The sequence below is a fragment of the Budorcas taxicolor genome, chromosome 2 (assembly GCF_023091745.1).
Source record: "Budorcas taxicolor isolate Tak-1 chromosome 2, Takin1.1, whole genome shotgun sequence".
NCBI lineage: Eukaryota > Metazoa > Chordata > Mammalia > Artiodactyla > Bovidae > Budorcas > Budorcas taxicolor.
Genome location: NC_068911.1, coordinates 30940559 through 30959671, shown reverse-complemented (window position 1 = coordinate 30959671; position 19113 = coordinate 30940559). Strand labels below are relative to the sequence as shown.

The window sequence follows — 19113 nt, the reverse complement described above, 5'->3', positions numbered from 1 at the left end:
TCCACCCACACCGGAAGATCTGGGGCTACATCACTATTTCCCGATGTCAGTGATCCTGGTTCAGAGGGAGAAGAAACATTCAGGGCATCCCGGGCGGATCCCGCTTAATTTTAACTTCGTCACTCTTCGCCTGTCACTCCAGTTTCCCGACTGTTGTGAGTGATGAGCGTGTAGAGTTCATATCCGCAGGGGGAACATGGCAATTTGAGTGTCCTTTGGCACGCCTGGGAGGCCAACCAGAGATGCTTAAATGGGCCCGGATCTGTGCTCTGTAATCATTCAGATCACAGACTGTTCCCGCGTCTCCTCCCAGCTGGCAGCCGGATATATCTCTGGAAATTGTGCAGAAACGTTGAGGACTTGGTTTCTCCAGGTAGCTTCCTAAGAAAGGAAACGGGAGCTAGTAGCGCACGCTGATTAGTCAAGCCGCCAGCCAATGGGCAGAGGCTGTGGCACTGGCACGTGCGCAGGTTTGCCCCACTTTGAGCAAAATCCCGTGGTACAGAGAAGGCCTATGGAGAACCTGGGTAAGGCGTAGCCGGAGCCTTTCTCACCATCCTTTACGAAAAGGGTTGCACTGTGGGCTCCTGCTAATCAGGTGAGATTTCCCCCAGGGTTCAGCCAGTACATCTGAAACGGAATTCAATCTGGAGAAACTGATTTACAATCAAAATTCCAGGCGTTAGGGATTCTCAGATAACAAGCTTGATCCCTTTTGCATTAAGGGGAACTTCCTTACCTTAGGAAGTGACTCCGCAGAGAACCTTGAATTCATTCATTCATTCAACAATGTTTTGCAAATACAGATTGTGTGGTGGGCACTGGGACAGGGTGGTCTCCACCCCACCTGGTCTGCTGCCTAGCATTTAAAGTCACAGTCAGCAGAACCTAGCCTGCCCCAGTCTCGAATATGGAGCTAATGATGCACCCCCAACTCCCTTTTAGCAGGGAGATTGCAGTCGAAGAGGATCCAGATTTCTCTCTTGACCACAGAGCATTGTTATTAGCCACTGTGACTTCTTGTAACTGAAACTTTGCCTTCTTTCTTAGAAGGTGGAAATTTAGAGCCAGATTCACCACCTAAGAATTGTCCGTCTCTCTCTGAGTACATCTAGGCTTTTTCAAGGGGAAACTTTTTTGGTCCTGTGTTGGGCATTATCTCGATCATGCTTCAGGACCTTGCAGAGAGAAGTGTTCACACAATCATGGTTGTGCACTCACTCCCTCGCCTTGTTCCCTGAGTCCCGTGAGACCTGCCCCCCTCCCCCGCACCCCCCCGACACACACACTTAAAAGCTGCAGCAGAGATGCCAACAGCAGCATCTGGGTGTGAGGGCACCGTGCACGTGGGTAGCTGGTGAGCAGATCAGCATCTCTCCATTGTTATTTTTTAGGAAGTTCTGAGGGTGACTGGACAGTGGCGACACTTAAGTCACCGAAAGGTACCGTACAGTTTTTTCTAGCTCTTTTGTCCAGGTGTTGTTGGACTTGGCGTTGATCCGTGAAGGCATAGAGCGTCCCACTGTCTGTGTGTGACCCAGTGCACACGTGTGTCCCTGTTGGCTGGATCTGCAGGTCTGTCTGAGTTCCAGTGTGTAGGTGTTGTGTGTGTGTGTGTGTGCACGCCTGGGGTGGCGTGTCTCCAGGCTGTTGCTAAAAAGTGTGCTCCTCTTCGCTTCCTGATATTCACTGCCTGAAGGAAAATGTCGCTATCAGAAGCCATCCCAGGTAAGACATCCAGGAAATGTTTTTTTTTTTTTTTTTTTCCTCTCAGAAAGCTGCACAGGCAAATGGCAAAACATAAGGTGATTTAATGCAGGGGGAAAACAACTTCTGAGGGAGTGATAAACAGATTGTTGGCCTTGGGTCTTGGGATTGATTAGCCTTTTGGGGAACAGATGCTCTTTTTAACTCTCCTGGCTATCACGATGAGCTGAAAGTAAGAGAGTTAGTCCACTTGAGTCTGTGTGTTAACTAGCTGGCTGACAGAGGCAGGTGGTAGTTATCCTTTATTTACCCCCTGCTATGTGCCAGACAGAGGGATGGGCCCTTGATATCACTGTATCATTTAATTCTCTGATGACCCAGCCATATGTGTGTTGTCCTTCCCCTTTATTAATCCTCTTTATTAATAAGGACCTGGGTGTCTGATTCAGTCTAAGTCTTGCTTATCTAAAGTCAGCTAGCTACTAAGCGATGGAGCTGAAATTTGAACCCATATCTGCCTAGCTCTAATATTTAGTTATTTCCCACTGGGGTGTGGTGGGAGTAGCTCTTTTCCAGAACAGGCCGGAAATTCAGTTCTCTTCTCTCTCCACTCCATGTGCTTTGTTGAATTTGGTGGTTGGAAGATATAGCTGACCCAAGCAGATGGAGCTCAGTCTCTTTAGTGACCTTGAACTGGGAGACGTTAGAAAATATTGCAGGGCTGTAGGTAAGGTACTGGTAGGGCCATTTTGCCTTCTCAAAAGACAGTTCTGGTTTCCAACTGGAGACTGGATCAGGGGAGGGTGGATTGAAGTTGAGACCACCCACTGGGAAGCTCTTGCAGTCATCCAGGTGGGCGGTGCCCTGAACTGGGGTGGTAGAGGATGAAGAGAAGAAAATGGAGTTGAGGGATAATGAAGAGACTGTAGAATGTATGTGAGAGGAGGGGAGAGAGCTGTGGGCTGACCCGTGGTCCTTACCTTGGAGCCACTTGAGCGTGTACCAGCATCCCCTGGAGGGATGTTGAAACCTGCTTCCTGGACACCATCCTGGAGCATCTCATTCACTAGACCTTGAGTGTGGCCTGAGGAGCTGAATTGCTAACTGGTTCCAAGGTGATGCTGATGCTGCTGGTCTGGGGACCATACTTCAAAAGCCACTGCACTAGAGAAATCTTGCTGGGAAACTAAGACCCTAAGACCCTTTGATTGGATCTCCAAACATCTTTCTGTGGCTTGAGAGTTCTGAATAGGGTAGTTTGACCAGAATCCCAGAGGCTCATAAGCAGCCTCAGCGAAGAGGGGGGAATGGAGACAGCAGCCCCTTATTCCAGAATTGGGAGAGAGAGAGCTTTAGACCCTCGTGTCTAATGAGAATCCCTTGATCACCCAGTTGTTGCCTTGAGAGAGGCAGATTTTTGGGTCTTGTATTAGATAATAACTATTCACATGTCAACGTCCATTTTTAGAAATGCAAACAATTTGGAACATGACAGACCTGCTAATTAGAGGATTAAACTTTTTTTTCCTTCCCTTGTGAAAAACAAAGCCGTTACGATGCCCGTGACAGCATCCGTGTCCTGATATCAGCCTGTTATTGTCGGATGCATTTAGAAAATATTTCAGGATGGGTCAGAAGCAAGGGCTTAGAGGCTATTTTTCTACTCCAACCAGGCTAAATTCACCTGTCCTGCTAAATGCACCCTTATTTATTCTGCTTTATCAGGGGAGAAGATAAGAGGTTCCAGAGAGGGGGCCTCTGGGGTCACTGGTCTTCCCCTGTTGTTTTCTTCTCAAGCTCCAGACCCTCAGTCTGCCTAAGGTGTGATAACAGGTCAGGGGTTTGTACACCTGTCAGCTTCTTGAGGATTTCCTCAGTGGCTCAGTGGTAAAGAACCCGCCTGCTGATACAGAAGTGGATTCGATCCTTGGGTCAGAAAGATCCCTTGGAGAAGGAAATGGTAACCCACTCCAGTATTCTTGCCTGGGAAATGCCATGGACAGAAGAGTCTGGCGGGCTACAATCCATGGGGTCATGAAGAGTCAGACACGACTTAGTGACTGACAGAGCATGCACACCAGCTTCTTGAAAGGGAGGTACAAGCAGGACGTGATGGGCTTAGCTTCAGACACACCTGGGCTCTATTCATAGCCCCATCTTGTTACTTTCTCCAAGTCATTCAGCCTCTCTGAGCCCTTCATTTCTGATCTACAAGGTGGCCACATCACTATCACCTCCCTCCTAAGGTTGTTGTGAGGATAAGATGAGGTTACATGTGCAATACATGTCACAGTGCCTGGTGTGTTGAAAGTGAAAACACACATCATAGTAACATGTATTATTAATACTAATATTATCAGGTGAGCAAATTAAAGTTCTGAAAAATCTCATGGTAAAGAAACTATCAAACTCTATAAAATCCATCATTTCCCAAACACTTAAAAATTGTTATTTATTTATTTGGCTGCATTGGGTCTTAGATGTGGTGTGTGGGCTCAGTAGTTGCCCTGTGGCATGTGGAATCTTAGTTCCCCAACCAGGAATCGAACCTGTGTCCTCTGCCTTGGAAGGCAGATTCTGAATCACTGCACTAACAGGGAAGTCCCTCAAACACTTTTGACATCTGATATCTTTTCTATCAGTAAAGCCAGTTCATGTCTTAAGATCCAGAGTGTGAATGTTGCTATGAACCCACTTTAAAACACCAGGTGAGGGATGACTGTGTCCAGGGGAGGCTGGATAAAGAAGTAGTAGCTGAGAAGGAGAGAGGACAAGGTCCCTGAAAATCCAAGTGTCCTGCTTCCACTTGTGTTGACTCTAACTGATTTTGGAGGGGAATCCTATCTGCTGCTGCTGCTGCTATGTCGCTTCAGTTGTGTCCAACTCTGTGCGACCCCATAGATGGCAGCCCACCAGGCTCCCCAGTCCCTGGGATTCTCCAGACAAGAACACTGGAGTGGGTTGCCATTTCCTTCTCCAACGCATGAAAGTGAAAAGTGAAAGGGAAGTCGCTCAGTTGTGTCCGACTATTAGCGACCCCATGGACTGCAGCCTACCAGGCTCCTCTGTCCATGGGATTTTCCAGGCAGTTGTACTGGAGTGGGGTGCCATCGCCTTCTCCAATCCTATCTGCTAGGAAATGGCAAAACAGATCTTACCAGTTTGCGCTGTGGGCGTGTGTGCGCACTCAGTCTCTTCAGTCGTGTCTAACCCTTTGTAACCTTTTGTGACACTGAGTTCAATAGAGTGTCTTGTAACCACTCACCTCTCTACTATAGCCCACCAGGCTCCTCTGTCCATGGGATTTCCCAGGCACGAATACTGGAGCGGGTTGCCATGCCCTCCTGCAGGGGAGCTGCCTGATCCAGGGATCACACTCGCACCTCTGTGGCTCCTGCATTGCAGGCAGATTCTTGTACTGCTGAGCTGCTGTGCCCACCTTGCACTACTGTATTTTTTTTCTGTTTTTTTAAAAATATTAATTAATTTATTTTAATTGGAGGTTAATTACTTTACAATATTGTACTGGTTTTGCCATACATCACCATGAATCCGCCACCAGGTATACACGTGTTCCCCATCCTGACCCCCCTCCCTCCTCCCTCCCTGTACCATCCATCTGGGTCATCTCAGTGCACCAGCCCCAAGCATCCAGTATCATGCATTGAACCTGGACTGGCGATTCGTATTTGTTAATACCTGACGTTTTCCAGGCAAGTCTCCCCCTAGTGGTCACTGCTGGAGGTCCGCGTGCCCAGCCCTGAGTACTAGTTTGAGTGTGTCCTTCTGAGGCTAAGGACTCTTTCCAGGTGGCGCTAGTGGCAAAAACAAACACACAAAATGCCTACCAGTGTAGGAGACACAAGAGCCACGAGTTTGATCCCTGAGTTGGGAAGGGCCCCTGGAGGAGGGCCTGGCAACCCACTCCAGTATTCTTGCCTGGAGAATCCCATGGACAGAGGAGCCTGGCTGGCTACGCTGCATAGGGTCTCAAAGAGCTGGACATGACTGAAGCATGTACATACTGATGCCATGCATGCTAAATTCCCCCAAATCTTGCATGGTGGCCCTGGCATATAGTAGACACACAACATATATTTTATTAATAAATTATTAAATGGAGTTGGGCGTTGCATTTGAGGGGAATCTTGTCTTTTCAGAAGAGGCCGTGGGAAATAGCAAAAAAACCAACCAGGTGGAAGCCAGGAAGCCTGTGTTTAGATCCAGTGCTGCTTCTGTTCTGTTGGCTGTCACGGGGAGCCCACAGCTCTGGTTGCTTCTCCTATAAGTGGAAGGCAGGGATCCTTGATCTCATTGGCCCCTCTGTCTCCATAAGTAAAGATCCCTGGCTTTATTCTGATTGACTACCTTGTCATGTGACCACTCACCTCTGGACAAATTGTTATGGTGAGGGCAATGAAATGGGTCATTTGTCGTCACTGGAGAATGGTTGGGGGTAAGGAGTGGATGGGTATGTCATCCAAACCATGTGGATTTAGAGTAGAGGCAACATGGATCCCCATCTGGGAACTGGGGCTCTTCCTGGGAGTAGGGTGAGTGAATGATTGGTATTTGTATCAGTTATCCATTGTTACACTGATGCTGCATAACAAGCAACCTCAAATCTCATGCCTTAAAATTATTTAGCTCAGCACTTGCTGGGACTGGGGTCTAAGTGCCAGTGGTTTATGCTGATGCAGGAGGTTCTTCTAATCTCAACTGAGTTCACCCGTATATCTGGGGGTTGGCTGAATGTTGGCTAATGTAGGCTAGTTTCAGCTGGAAAGACTGGGGTGACTTGGTTCTGCTCCAGCTGTCTTTCAACCTAGGAGAAGGTAGTGCAGACATGTTCTCATGTTGGGGACAAAGGTGTGAGAGAGCAGCCAAATGCCAAAAAGCACTTTGCAAGCTTCTGTGTGTGTCATGTCTGCTCACCTTCATTAGTCACATGGATGAACTTGGAATCCAGTGGTGAGGAAACGAGATCCTTCTTTTGAGGGGTGAATTTCAAAGTCACATAAAAAGAATATGGATATAGGGAACAGGGAAGAATGGAGGTCCTTCATGCATTCATCTAACACAGGGTACCAAATCTTATCATCTACTCTGAGATGGACCTTTGCTACAGTACATTGGAAGGAGGTAGGTAGGATTAAGGAGAATTGACCTTTATTTCCTCCCTTTAAAAAATCACCAGATGTGTAAAATTTCACCAGCTAGGAGGTTGATCATAAGACAAACCAAGTAATGAATTTCTAAAAAGAAATATCTCCATCTATGGAGCAGGATGAAAGGCAGTGAAGGAGTGCACAAGTTCCATCTAGGACCTTTCAAGACAGGGGATCCTGAGGTCAGCCATGGATGGACAGTGAGGCCATCCATCTTTGTTCAGTAGCCTTTCAGAAAGCAGTGACTGTTCAGCAGGGCTGCCTAAGGGAAGAGACAGAGGGCTTGAGGTTTCATAGGTCCGTTGGCAACAAGACATTCACAGAGCGCTCCCTGCAGCCACAACCAAGGGGCCAATGGTGCAGGTGGACAACTTTGGTGCAAAGCCCAAGCCAGGAACTGTTCCAGAACCCTCTCAACAAAGGTAGCAGGACCTCCACATGGGAGCTCTCAGGGCAGAGACATAAAGGGCCAGGCTCCTGTTCTCCCATCTCCAGTTTTCTCTCTTGGAGAGATAAGGCTTCAGGAAAGATGTGCAGCCCTATAGGAACAGCCAGGAGTCCTGGGTTTCATTAGAAACTGGTTCAAATGTGATTTTCCTTTCTTGTATCTCTGCAGCGAGGCCCAGAACCAGGTGAAATGGGGCTGATTTGCCATAAAGACAAATCTTTCCATCTTCTTCCTGGTTCTCTTCTGCCTGGGAAGCTGGGCTTTTTTGTTTGTTTGTTTGTTTTCTGCCTTTCTTATTTCTGCCTGCTGAGAGAGCCCCAGAAGCCTCTGTAGCTTTACAGCATGCATTTCAAAAGAAGAGAGAAATACCTGGGTGTTTTTTTAAAAACATGAACTGTTTCCCCTTTTTTAAATTCAGCTTATGATGGAGAGAAATAATGTAGAAACCAAGGAAACATCCCTATATAAATAAAAGGTCAATACTGTCCTAATGAACCAAAAGGCCCCCTAAATACAGTGGCTTAAAAGAAAGAAATATATGTCTGTTTCATGTCATAGCCCCAAAGGGAGTGGTCCAGACTGGTAGGGCTATGTACTCCAGGCTGTCACTCAGGGACCCAGGTTCCTGCAACATTGTTGCTCTGCAGACCCTCTACTGTATTGTCCTTGTCTGCACTGTTATAGTTAGTTGTTGTCATCACCTATGGGAAGGGGGAGATAGGACACCCAGGGCAACCCATTTTCTTTTAAGTGAGTAATGTGAGTGGAAATTGAATGCATCCCTTTTGCTAACATTCCATTGGTGACAGATCAGCCACATGGCCAAGGTTAGCTTCTAAGGAGGCTGGGGAAATCTAGGGCTGGGTGGCCATGTGCTCAGGAAAAAATGGTAGAAGAGTTCTGGGAGACAAGTAGCAGTATTTATAATATCATCTCATGAGGGGTATACATTTAAGGAGTCCTACTGTGCACCATGCATAGTGGTTTTTGTTTTCATGCCTCATCTTGTTTACTTCTCTGCTGCACTCTGCAGAGTAGGTCTTCTTATCCTCATTTTATATTCTTTTATTTTTTGACAATGAAGCAATAGTGGCTATTGTCTAATGAATACCTACTATGAAGCAAGGCCATTAGTACTTCACATTATACAGTATAGTTCATACGATGCTCTTGAATACCTTAACCCCCTACCACATAGGCAGGCCTTGTTATTTTTTTATTGGAGGATAGTTACTTTACAGTGCTGTGTTGGTTTCTGCCATATAACAATGAAAATCACCCAGCATTGTTATTTTATTTTCAATTTTATTGGGGAAGCTTTGAGGAACTTAGGTAACTTTGTGAAGGACTCCAGCTTATACACTGAGATTTGAACTCAGGTCCATGTGCTTTCCAAGTTCATGTTCTTTCTACTGTATTGTAAAGAAGATTCTACAGTTACAGAAGGCAAGGGTACATTCTTCCAAACTCTGCTATCTGCTTTATAAACCTGATGCACTGAATCCTCCAGGCTCTCAATCTCACTAATCTTTCTTTCTCTCTCAGCCTTCTCAGATCTTATTGCTGAAGTCTCACCCTCCATGACTCTACTGTGGCTGTTGAAATCTCATTGTAGGATTCAGAAGCAACACTTGGAACCCTTTGTCACCATCAAAAGTGATCTCTGCTCTCTGAGTGGTGGGGAGGGGAGAGTTGAAGCAGAGGGAAAAGAATATTGGTGAATATCTCAGAATGGGATCTCTCCACATTGTCGTGGAGAGAATCAGGGTGATGTAGCATGAAACACCCAGGCGATCACGTCTACCTCATTGGCTCGGGGTGGGGCAGGGGGCCAATTAAATGAGATGATTCATCTAAAGCACCTGGGTGTGCCTGGCTGGAGCAATGATGAAGCCTCAGGCCCCTCCCAGTTCTATGAGAAGCATATAGCATCTTAGCCAACCCAGCTGTGCAAAAGGAAACCGCTTGTGGTTGGTGACTGGCCAGCACTCCAGCCAATGCCAGTGCATCTCAGAGGAGGTGAGACCCGCACTCTTTAATGCAGTAGCCAGCTGAGTGCGGAGGACCTGGCAGGCAGTCTATGACACCCCAGCTCCCTTTCTCCTGTCCCACTTTAAGGAAGAAAGCAGCAAACAGATCTTGCCTTCAGGGAAAATTTGAGACTTCATGAGATTTCCAGTTGTGACATTTTGATATCACCTTGTGTGAACAAGCTTTACATGTATATCTCAATCCCTAGTGTTTTCAGAGGAGGAATCAAGAAAAGTATCTTCTCCATGTAATTTTCACTCTGCCCTCCATTTTCTTTGGAGTTTGGGGAAAATGTTTTCTAGTGGATAGAAACTTGTTAAGGAAACAAGAGCTTCTTCTATCAGGTGGGCAGATGGTTAAATAGTGGTGAGTGTTGTTGCCACAGATTCATAAATTCTAAGATACTTGGAATTCAGCCAGGTTCCCTGGATTCTGATCCCAGCATTGTCACTTGGACACATCGCCAAAGCTCTTTTGTTTCAGTTTCCCCATTTATAAAAGGAGACCAATCATAGTACCTATCTCATTAGGATATTGAGAGTGTGAAAGTACAAGTGTTAATAGCTCAGTTGTGTCCAGCTCTTTGCGACCCCATGGACTGTAGCCTGCCAGGCTCTTCTGTCCATGGAATTCTCCAGGCAAGAATACTGGAATGGGTATCCATTCCTTTCTCCAAGGGTCAAATCCAGGTCCTACTGCACTGTAGGCAGATTCTTTACCATCTGAGCCACCAGGGAAGCCCTTGAGAGTGTTAAATGGGATAACAAATGTCCATTCCCTATCTGGGTACCTGGGGCAGAGCATACACCTAAAGGGGAGCTCTTAGTCAGATTAAAGATTACTGCTGGGGGAGCTGGGAGGGTGGTGCGTCAGCACAGCCTGCTGCTGTCTCCAGGCAGTCTCTTTAATCAATCCCTGCCTCCTGCACCTGACTCCATCCTAGCTCCCCTGAGCTATGGCTGATAGAAAATGTTCATGCCAAAAAAAAAAAAAGAAAAGAAAAGAAAATGTTCATGCCTCTGCAAGTTTCCAGCCAGGGGTTTGGAGCTGGGCAGCAACCTGGTTCTCCTGCCCTGAAGCTCCAGTCTTTCTATCCCTGTGAAGCCCAGATCATGAAGCCTTCCACAGTGTGGACGATGTATTCGAGAAACAGAACAAATTGGAAGTTGGACACATAGGCACACACACAGAGGAGAGCCCTGTGAAGTCAGGAGCAAAGACAGGAGATGCTGCTACAGGCAGAGAATGCCAGGATTACTGCCACCGCTGGAAGCTGGAAGAGACAAGAAAGGATGCTTCACTAGAGCCTGCAAAAGGAGCACAGACCCACTGACACCTGGCCTCCAGAACTGGGAGAGAATCCATTTCTGTTGTTTGGAGTTGCCTAGTTTGTGGCAACTTGCTGTGGCAGCCTTGGGAAACCAGTACACTATGTGAGGTCATAGCAAGTGTGGGAAGGATAAGGGTGGACCAAGAGCCAGGGATCAGGTCAGGCAGACCAAGTCATGCAAATCACTTGGATTTGATTTGTAAATGTGATGGGAAGCTTATTTTGCTATATTCTTGGACCAAAGATAGGGATAAGTGGGGAATTAGTGAAAGCCTAGGTTGGGACATTGCTTACCAGGTGAAATCCATCACCTGAGACCCAAGATGAACACCAACTGAGAAGGAGCTGTGGGAACCTCTTCTTAAGATACCTTTGTCCCAAGGAAAGAAGGTAGGTGGGAGGCCACCTGCTGAGACCCTCAGCTATGTAGCTTGTTTTGAAAACTGGTTATTACCTTGACTCTCTCCATCTCCACGGAGGCAAGGCTCCATCCCACCCAGCACCTGTACCAGTGTCTGCTGCTAATTAAGAGAGAGACAGATGGAGGAAGGTACAGTTTAATTTTATAGCCTTGGTTCCTTCAAGGCAATTAGGCTTATTGGAAAGAAAGCACCTTTTTCATTCCCTCTTCCTCTCTTTAAATGAAGAAAAATCAAAACGGAGAGGACCAGTGTTGTTGAAAGCCTCACACATCTGTTTCCTGGTCGGCTTGTTAGCCATCTGCCCATGAGATACCCGAGATTATTAGGTTAATACATTTACTAATGGGGCTTACAAAGCTGCTCAATGAATCTGTGATTTCTTTCACAAGTAGCTTTTTAATATACTAAGACAGGGACCGTAATGCACAAAGCTGAGAGTGGCCAGGTAAGCATTTCTTTCCTGTCCTTGATACCTGAATCAGAGGGGATGAGAAAGAGGATTCCATGAAAATTGCATTTTCTGACTGTGGGAACAGTTCATCCAACCTAACCACCAACCACATCCTTGTTGAAATAATCTTGAAAATAACTCTTTGAAGGACAGTTTCACACCCGAGGCAGCAAGTCTGTACTTGCTCTGCACTTGTAGAAAACACCTCTGAGTTTTGTGAAGGGAGGGTATCAGACAATAGATGTGAGTAGTAGAATCCTCCCTACAGAACATTAGATGATGTGCTAACCCCTTGTTTTCTTCCCTTTATTACATAGATATCCTTTCAGTTTTTGAAACTACCATACTACTTCCCACCTCAGGGCTTTTGTAAATGTTGTCCTGTATCAGTTATCTACTGTTGCATAACAAATAACCCCCAAACCTAGTGGCTTAACATAGAAACTGCTTATATGGCTTGTGGTTCTGGGTTAGCTGGGCAATTATTCTGGTTTGGGTTGGCTTGGCTGTTCTTGTCCAGGCCTTCTTGGTATCTGTGGTCAGCTGGCAGGTGGGCTAATGGCTGTTTGGTATCTGTATGGCTAATGGCAGGTGGGCTAATGGTCTAGGATGGCCTCACTTGGTATCTGGCAGGTACCAGGCTACTGTTGGCTGGGTGAATGTGGGCAACTGGAATGCAGGTTTTTCATCCTTCAGGAGGCTAACCTGGGCTTCTTTTTGCACATGGAGGCAAGGTACCAAGAGCCTGAGAGCAGAAGCAGTAGAACTTCTAAAAGCACAGATTTGGGATGTGCATGACATCATTTCTGCTACAGCCTACTGATTAAACCCAATCACAAGGTCAGGTTATATTCCAAAAGTGGAATATAACTCTACTTCCTACTGGAAGAAATTGCAAAGTATTACAGCTACTTTTGCAATACACCCTATGTGCCTTCATCTGGGTGCTGTTTCTGCTACTTTTTACCTTCAGATGCCACCTAAAACAGCATCCACAAGGATGCATTCCCTAACCAGCCCCTCATCCCAAGTGAAAAAGGCCCCTTCTTATGTCATCTCATAATGAGAACTAGGCATCCATCACACATGGCAGGAAGGAAGCAAAGAGGGAAAGAAGAAAGGAAGGGAGGAAGGATGGTTGGTTTGGATGACTGCTTCCTTTGTGCTTAGCAGGATGTCTGGCACAGAGTGCTCAGTAAATGTTGGATTTAATCCAGTGCCTCCTTCATAAACCAGAAGACAGACAAAATAGATGTCTTGAATAGTTACTCTCTTTCAGAGTTATGCTATATAGCTTCTATGTCTCATATAATTTATTCCTAACAATAAACCTCAGATTACTTATTTTATCTTCATTTTACACCAACAGAAATAGCAATATAAGAGGTTGAAATTACCAACATCTCATATACTCAGGTTCTGACTCCAAAGCCTACAGACTTTTCTGTCCCACCTTTGCACCATATACCAAACATTTTCAGAGCTCAGGTGCTTCCCAGTGCCAAGTTCTCCAAAGGACGTATTCAGGGCTGAGTGTGGAAAAGGATGTAGGTTCTCCATGTGGGACTCCATGATTTCTTAGTGGGGGCTGCTTCTCACACCAGCACTGATATGGCAAGAGCTGCCTCTATGACTATTTTTGTTGTTCAGTTATTAAGTTGTGTCTGACTCTTTGCAACACAGTGAACCGCAGTATGCCAGCCTTCCTTGTCCTTCACTATCTCCCAGAGTTTGCTCAAACTCATGTCCATTGAGTCAGTGATGCCATCCAGCCATCTCATCCTCTGTTATCTGCTTTTCCTCCTGCCTTCAATCCCTCCCAGCATCAGGGTCTTTTCCAGTAGGTCAACTCTTCACACCAGGTGGCCAAAGATTGGAGCTTCAGCTTTAGCATCAGTCCTTTAAATGAATATCCAGGGTTGATTTCCTTTAGGATTGACTAATTTGATTTCCTTGCAGTCCAAGGGGACTCTCAGGAGTCTTCTTTAGCCCCACAGTTTGAAGGCATCAATTCTTTGGTGCTCAGCCTTCTTTCTTTTTTTATCTAGAACTTTTTGAGAGGATATCAACTGGCCAATTTATTGGCACCCCTGCTTCATAATCAGTTTCCCGAGGTTGTCAGAAATAGGAAGCCTCAAATGCATCCCTTGATCTGAGCTGGCCTTAGACTAGTCCATTGATTGGAAAGAGGAATATGGGGATAAATGGTTCTGAATGATGCTGGGGGTGCAGAATGATGGTGGGTGAGACTTTTAGCAGGAGACTAAAAGAGGGAAAAGAACTTCCACTCCTACTATTGTCCTGATATTACCTGTGCTTTGTATTTTGATCATAATTTATTTGCTGAATATTTATTGCATATCTAACATCTGTTAGGAACTAGGTTGGACATTGCTTATACAATGGTGGGCTAAAATCAGACCCGGTCTCTCTTTCTTGAAACTCTCGTGGAAGAGTTAGACAATAACGGATGAACTGAGTAAACAAATGTAGAAAGGCAGCTGTGACCCATGCCTGGAGAACGACCTGTCATGGAGGGATCTGACTTTGTCAAACTTTATATGATGGAAGGGTGCCTGAGCTGGGAGGCAGCTGGAGATAAGAAAAATAAAATGAGTAGTCATGTCTTTTTTAATTAAAAAAAAAAAAAAAACCCTTATGTACAGGCACCATGCTAGACACAAGGACTATATCTCAACTTGGTTCTCAACTTGGGCTGTATATTAGAATCATCCAGGGAGGCTTAAAAAAAAAAAAAATGCCTGGACCACGCCCTCAGAGATTCTGATGAAATTGTTTGGGGGAGGGACCCAGGAATCTGTAATTCTATAAAAATCATACACTATGATCAAGTGGGATTTACCTCAGGGATGCATAGATTTTTCAGTATCTGCAAATCAATCAGTGTATACATCACATTAACAAACTGAAGAATAAAATCCACAGGGTCATCTCAATCAGTTCAGGTCAGTCGCTCAGTTGTGTCTGACTGTTTGTAACCCATGGACTGCAGCATGTGAGGCTTCCCTGTCTATCACCAACTCCTAGAGATTGCTCAAACTCATGTCCATTGAGTCAGTGATGGGAAAAAAAGCTTTTGATAAAATTCAACATCCATTTATGACAAAAACTCACCAGAAAGTGGGCATAGAGGAAACATATGTCAACATAATAAAAACCATAAATGACAAAGCCACAGCTAACATCCTATTCAATGGTGAAAAGCTGAAAGCATTTCTGCTAAAATCAGGAACAGGACAAGGATGCCCACTCTTGCCACTTTTATTCAACATAATATTGGTAGTCCTAGCCACAGCAATCACACAAGAAAAAGAATTAAAAGGAACCTAAATTGGAAGAAGAAGAAGTGTATGCTCTAAAAGTTCTCCCATGTGATTCCCATGCACTGCCAGCATGGAGAACCCCTGAGCCAGGCAGATGGAAAGATAAGGTTTCTGCTGTCAAAGCACTCACAGTCTAATGAGAGCAAATAGATGTGAAAATGGAAAATTACAAGACAGCACAGTCAGTGCTATGATAGACAGAACAGGGGTTGCTGAGGGATCTGGGAGAATCAGGCAATGACACCTTAGCTTAGTCTTGAAAGATAAATATCAGAGCATCTGGTGTAAATGAAGGGGTGAGACATGTCAGCTCCAACTTCTGGTTCTCTGACCAGCTCAGAGACCTTATTATAAATACTCAAAAGACTTGACGGTTCACAACACTTATCATATTTTTACTTTGATGTAATTTGTGGGATTATTTGGTTACTTTCCATCCTCCCTAGCAGAATAGCCACTCCATGAGGTCAGGGACTTTGTCTTTTTCTGATTCTCCCTTATATTACCAGTGTCTGTCACCTGGCCCATGCCTACTTGATGAGTGACTAAACAAAACTGCTTGGAGAGGTTTTGGTAGATGGTCATTTTTGCATTTAGAAATATGCCTTTGGCTGCATAGGCTAGAGGAACAGTTGGTAGGTACAGCTGGAAGGACCTATGGGTTAGCAGTTGTGCTGGGGAGAAGAGGAAGATGACATCAGCACCTGCTCCTGTGTTCCTGGCTTGAGTAACCAGAGAGTTGGTGTTCCCACTCTCGACAGAAGGAAGGACCTGAAGAACAGACTGGGTGGTGTTGACGTATTCAGGCTTGGCCACCTTGAGTGGGAGATGCCAGTGACTGTCCTGAAGATAACTGGATACATGAATTTTGAAGTCCAAGGAGATGGTGTCAGAGCATCCTTCTGTTGGGGCATTATGGCACTGGAAACCTAGAACTTTCCTCTAGAAGACAGCAGTTTTACTATTAACTTAAAAACTCATTCCCATGTCGGTAGCTATCCCATGGTTCCTTTTGGCATTGATATTCTGTGGCTGCATGCAGCTCTACAATTCAAAGAAGAGGGGAGCATTCTCTTGAAAGATTGCATTTATGCAGGGATGTTTGTATTAAACATGGACAAAAACCCAACCTAAACTGCATTGAGCCTAGAAATTAACATGTGGCTTCTTGGGGCATTGTGCTGAGGAGTTTAAGTACAGGCTGCACCTACTAGGAAAGAGCTCAATGAGTGCTTTCTGATACAGATGCAGAGGGGGTCAGGGGGGCTTATTTGTCTGCTCAGTCCTGAAAGCAAACCTTTCCCTCTGCAATTTTCCAAAAACATCAAATAGCACCTATTGGAATTAGGTTCTACTTTGGCTCAGTCACTAGTTGTGAGTAACCTCAGTTAAATAATGTCACATGCCTTAGCTTGAAAGTTTCCTAATCTGTCAAGCAGATGCCATAATCCCCATCTTTACCACCTCTTGTAGTTGTTGAAAGGATCAAATGAGAAAATAAACATAGACGGGCAATGACCTCCATGAATTTACATACATTCATACATGGAACAGTATGAGATGTTAGAAGTGTGAATAAAAGAGCAGCACATTCTTCTGGGCTCCTGGGAGATGTACGTTCAAAAGTTTATTGCTAACATGGTAATTTTAAGGGTATAGAGGCTCTCCTAATAAAAGAATAGTGAGAGAAAATAAAATATAGAAGTCTCAGAAGCTTATTAAATAAATTGAGAGAGAAGGAAAAGAAAGAAGGAAGACGGGAAGGAAGGAAGAAACAACAAAAAAATAAAGAAGTGAGTCATTCAGTGCTCTAAAGTGTAATGAATAAAGTGGAAATTGGTATAATTCTTTTGTAGCATGGTTGTCAATAGGTATAAAGGGCCTTAATAATGTTTGCACCCTTTGGCCAAGTAATTCTACTTCAGATAATTCATTTCGGGGCTGGACAGTAAATATTTCAGGCTATGTAACCTATGCAGTCTCTGTCACAAGTACTCAAATCTACTACTGCAGAGCAAAGGCGACCACAGACAGTAGGTGACGGAATGGATCTGGGGATGATTCCAGTAAAACTATTTGCAAAAACCAGTGGGAGCTAGATTGATTTATGAGCTATAGTTTTCCATCCCCTCTTATAGACTGAAAGATATTTTAAGAATTATTTTCCTTTCAAAGTTCTAAATACAAAGAGAGCTTTAGTCTAGAAAATTCTCATTTCAGCCTCATTTATATTAGCAAAATGTTGGCACCACTTGAATGTTCATCAATAGGACAATTGGTTGATTTTTGTAGTTCTGCTCACTGAAATATTATGTAGGTATTAGGGTACTCTTTGTTAATGACTCATAAAAATATGAAGAAATGCTAGTTAGAAAGTTACATGGGAAATTATAATTATTTATAACGATGATAATAATGGTGACTAACACCTAAGCACATTACGTATGTCATATCACTTAACCCATTAAACAAACCTATAAAATAGCCTTTTTATTGAAGCCACTTTCCTGGTGCAGACGCTGATGGTAATAAAGGTTATTTATATCAAAGTTACACTGCTAGTATGTGTCAGAAGTGGGATTTGAACACCAGTCTGCCTAACTGCAGAAAGCAAAAACAAAAGCACTAATACAAATTCCAAGTGAAGCTGTTGAGAAAACCAAGAGGAAATATACACAAGTATTGATAGCGATTGTTTTGTGCAGTAGCTGATAGATATGAATATTTCTCAGGGTGTTCAATATTTTCTCTACTGGGAAGCTATCGTTTTCATAATGATGAAACAACACTGGTATTTTATGAGAAAGGCGAGGAGGGCAGAGTGCTAGGTGTGATGGTGAGGGAAGAAGGATCAAGGTGGGCAAAGCTAGAGATTGCACTGGGGATGCCCTCACCTTCTTGATCGTGGTCTTGTTTGTGAAAAACACATGGCCCTGTCTTCCTTCCTTCTGTCTGCTCCAGGTGGTGTTTCTAGTGTGTGTCTTGTTGGACTGTTGGCCCACTGAGATGCTGTTCTTGGGTTGACCTGGCCGATCCCTAACTGTCTTTCTCTCTCTCTCCTCTCTCTCCCTCTCTCTGCTCTCTCTTCCCCTCCTTCGTCCACCTACCTGTCCCATTGTACAGCCGACAAGGTAAACGATGACTTCTACTCCAAGCGACGGCACCTGGCTGAGCTGGCTGCCAAGGGGAACTTACCTCTGCATCCTGTAAGAGTGGAGGATGAGCCACGGGCTTTCAGCCCTGAGCACGGCCCTGCCAAGCAGAATGGACAGAAGTCCCGCACCAACAAGACGCCCCCCCACCCCCTGGCCTACAACTCCACTGCCAACTTTAAGAGCTGGGACCCCAAGGATCAGTCTCTCCGGCGGCAACAGGCTTATGGGAACAAGGGCAAGCTTGGCACGGCTGAGTCAGGCTCCAGCGACCCCTTGGGAACTCGCACCCCGCACTACCCACCCCCACAGCCATACTTCATCACCAACAGCAAAACGGAAGTGACTGTCTGAGCTGTCGCCACAGGGGACATCCTGGAGACCACACTCAACTGAGAGAGGCAAAAAAATACCCCAGCCCACGTCTTCCCTGTCCCCCGCCAGCACACCCACCTACACACTCATCCTCCACAGCAATTGATGATAAACCTCCTGGTGACATGGAATCGTGGTTTTCCTTTGTCCTGCCTAACGTGTGTCGGCAGGCAGCCTAGCAAGACGGGAGCGTGGACGGTCCATGGTACAGCCAAGGGGGAATGGAGACACCCTCTTTCAACTTCAGGGCTGAGGTGGCCGACTCACACGCCCAAACCATGGGGCTGATTTTTTCTTTTCCTCCTAACTTGAAACTGAAATCCATGATGGAAAAAAAAAAAAAAAAGTAGCACAATTTAGAGAAATTGTCCAGTTGAGCACATATACCATTTACCACATGTTGTCTGTTTCTGGGTGAAAAAGTGAGAAAAGGGTGGAAAGGGTGGGGTAGAGAAAAGGGGTCGTGCGTGCCTGTGATAAGCATTTCCTAATCCCAGGAAGTAGAGATATGGACACAGAACTTTGCTAAGCGTTAGGTAGTAACTGGACCCCACCACCACCACCATGCTTTTAGTACTTTTCATATCATCAAGGTTGGAAGCAAAAACAACATACAGTCAAACTCACAAAAAATAAACAGATCCTGAACCCACCTACAGTGATGGGAAAGAGAGGCCATTTTTAG

General features: G+C 45.2%; 1 protein-coding gene across 1 annotated transcript in view; it reads left to right on the top strand.

Moving 5' to 3' along the window:
* SHISA9 (shisa family member 9) overlaps window positions 1-18407 on the top strand; it is a 352186-nt gene extending 333779 nt beyond the window's left edge. Inside the window, exons 4-5 of the mRNA XM_052636022.1 lie at window positions 1395-1442; window positions 18025-18407. Of these exons, the coding sequence (XP_052491982.1) occupies window positions 1395-1442; window positions 18025-18407 (431 nt within the window). The remainder of the gene's footprint in view (window positions 1-1394; window positions 1443-18024) is intronic.
* The last annotated feature ends 706 nt before the right edge of the window (window positions 18408-19113 follow it).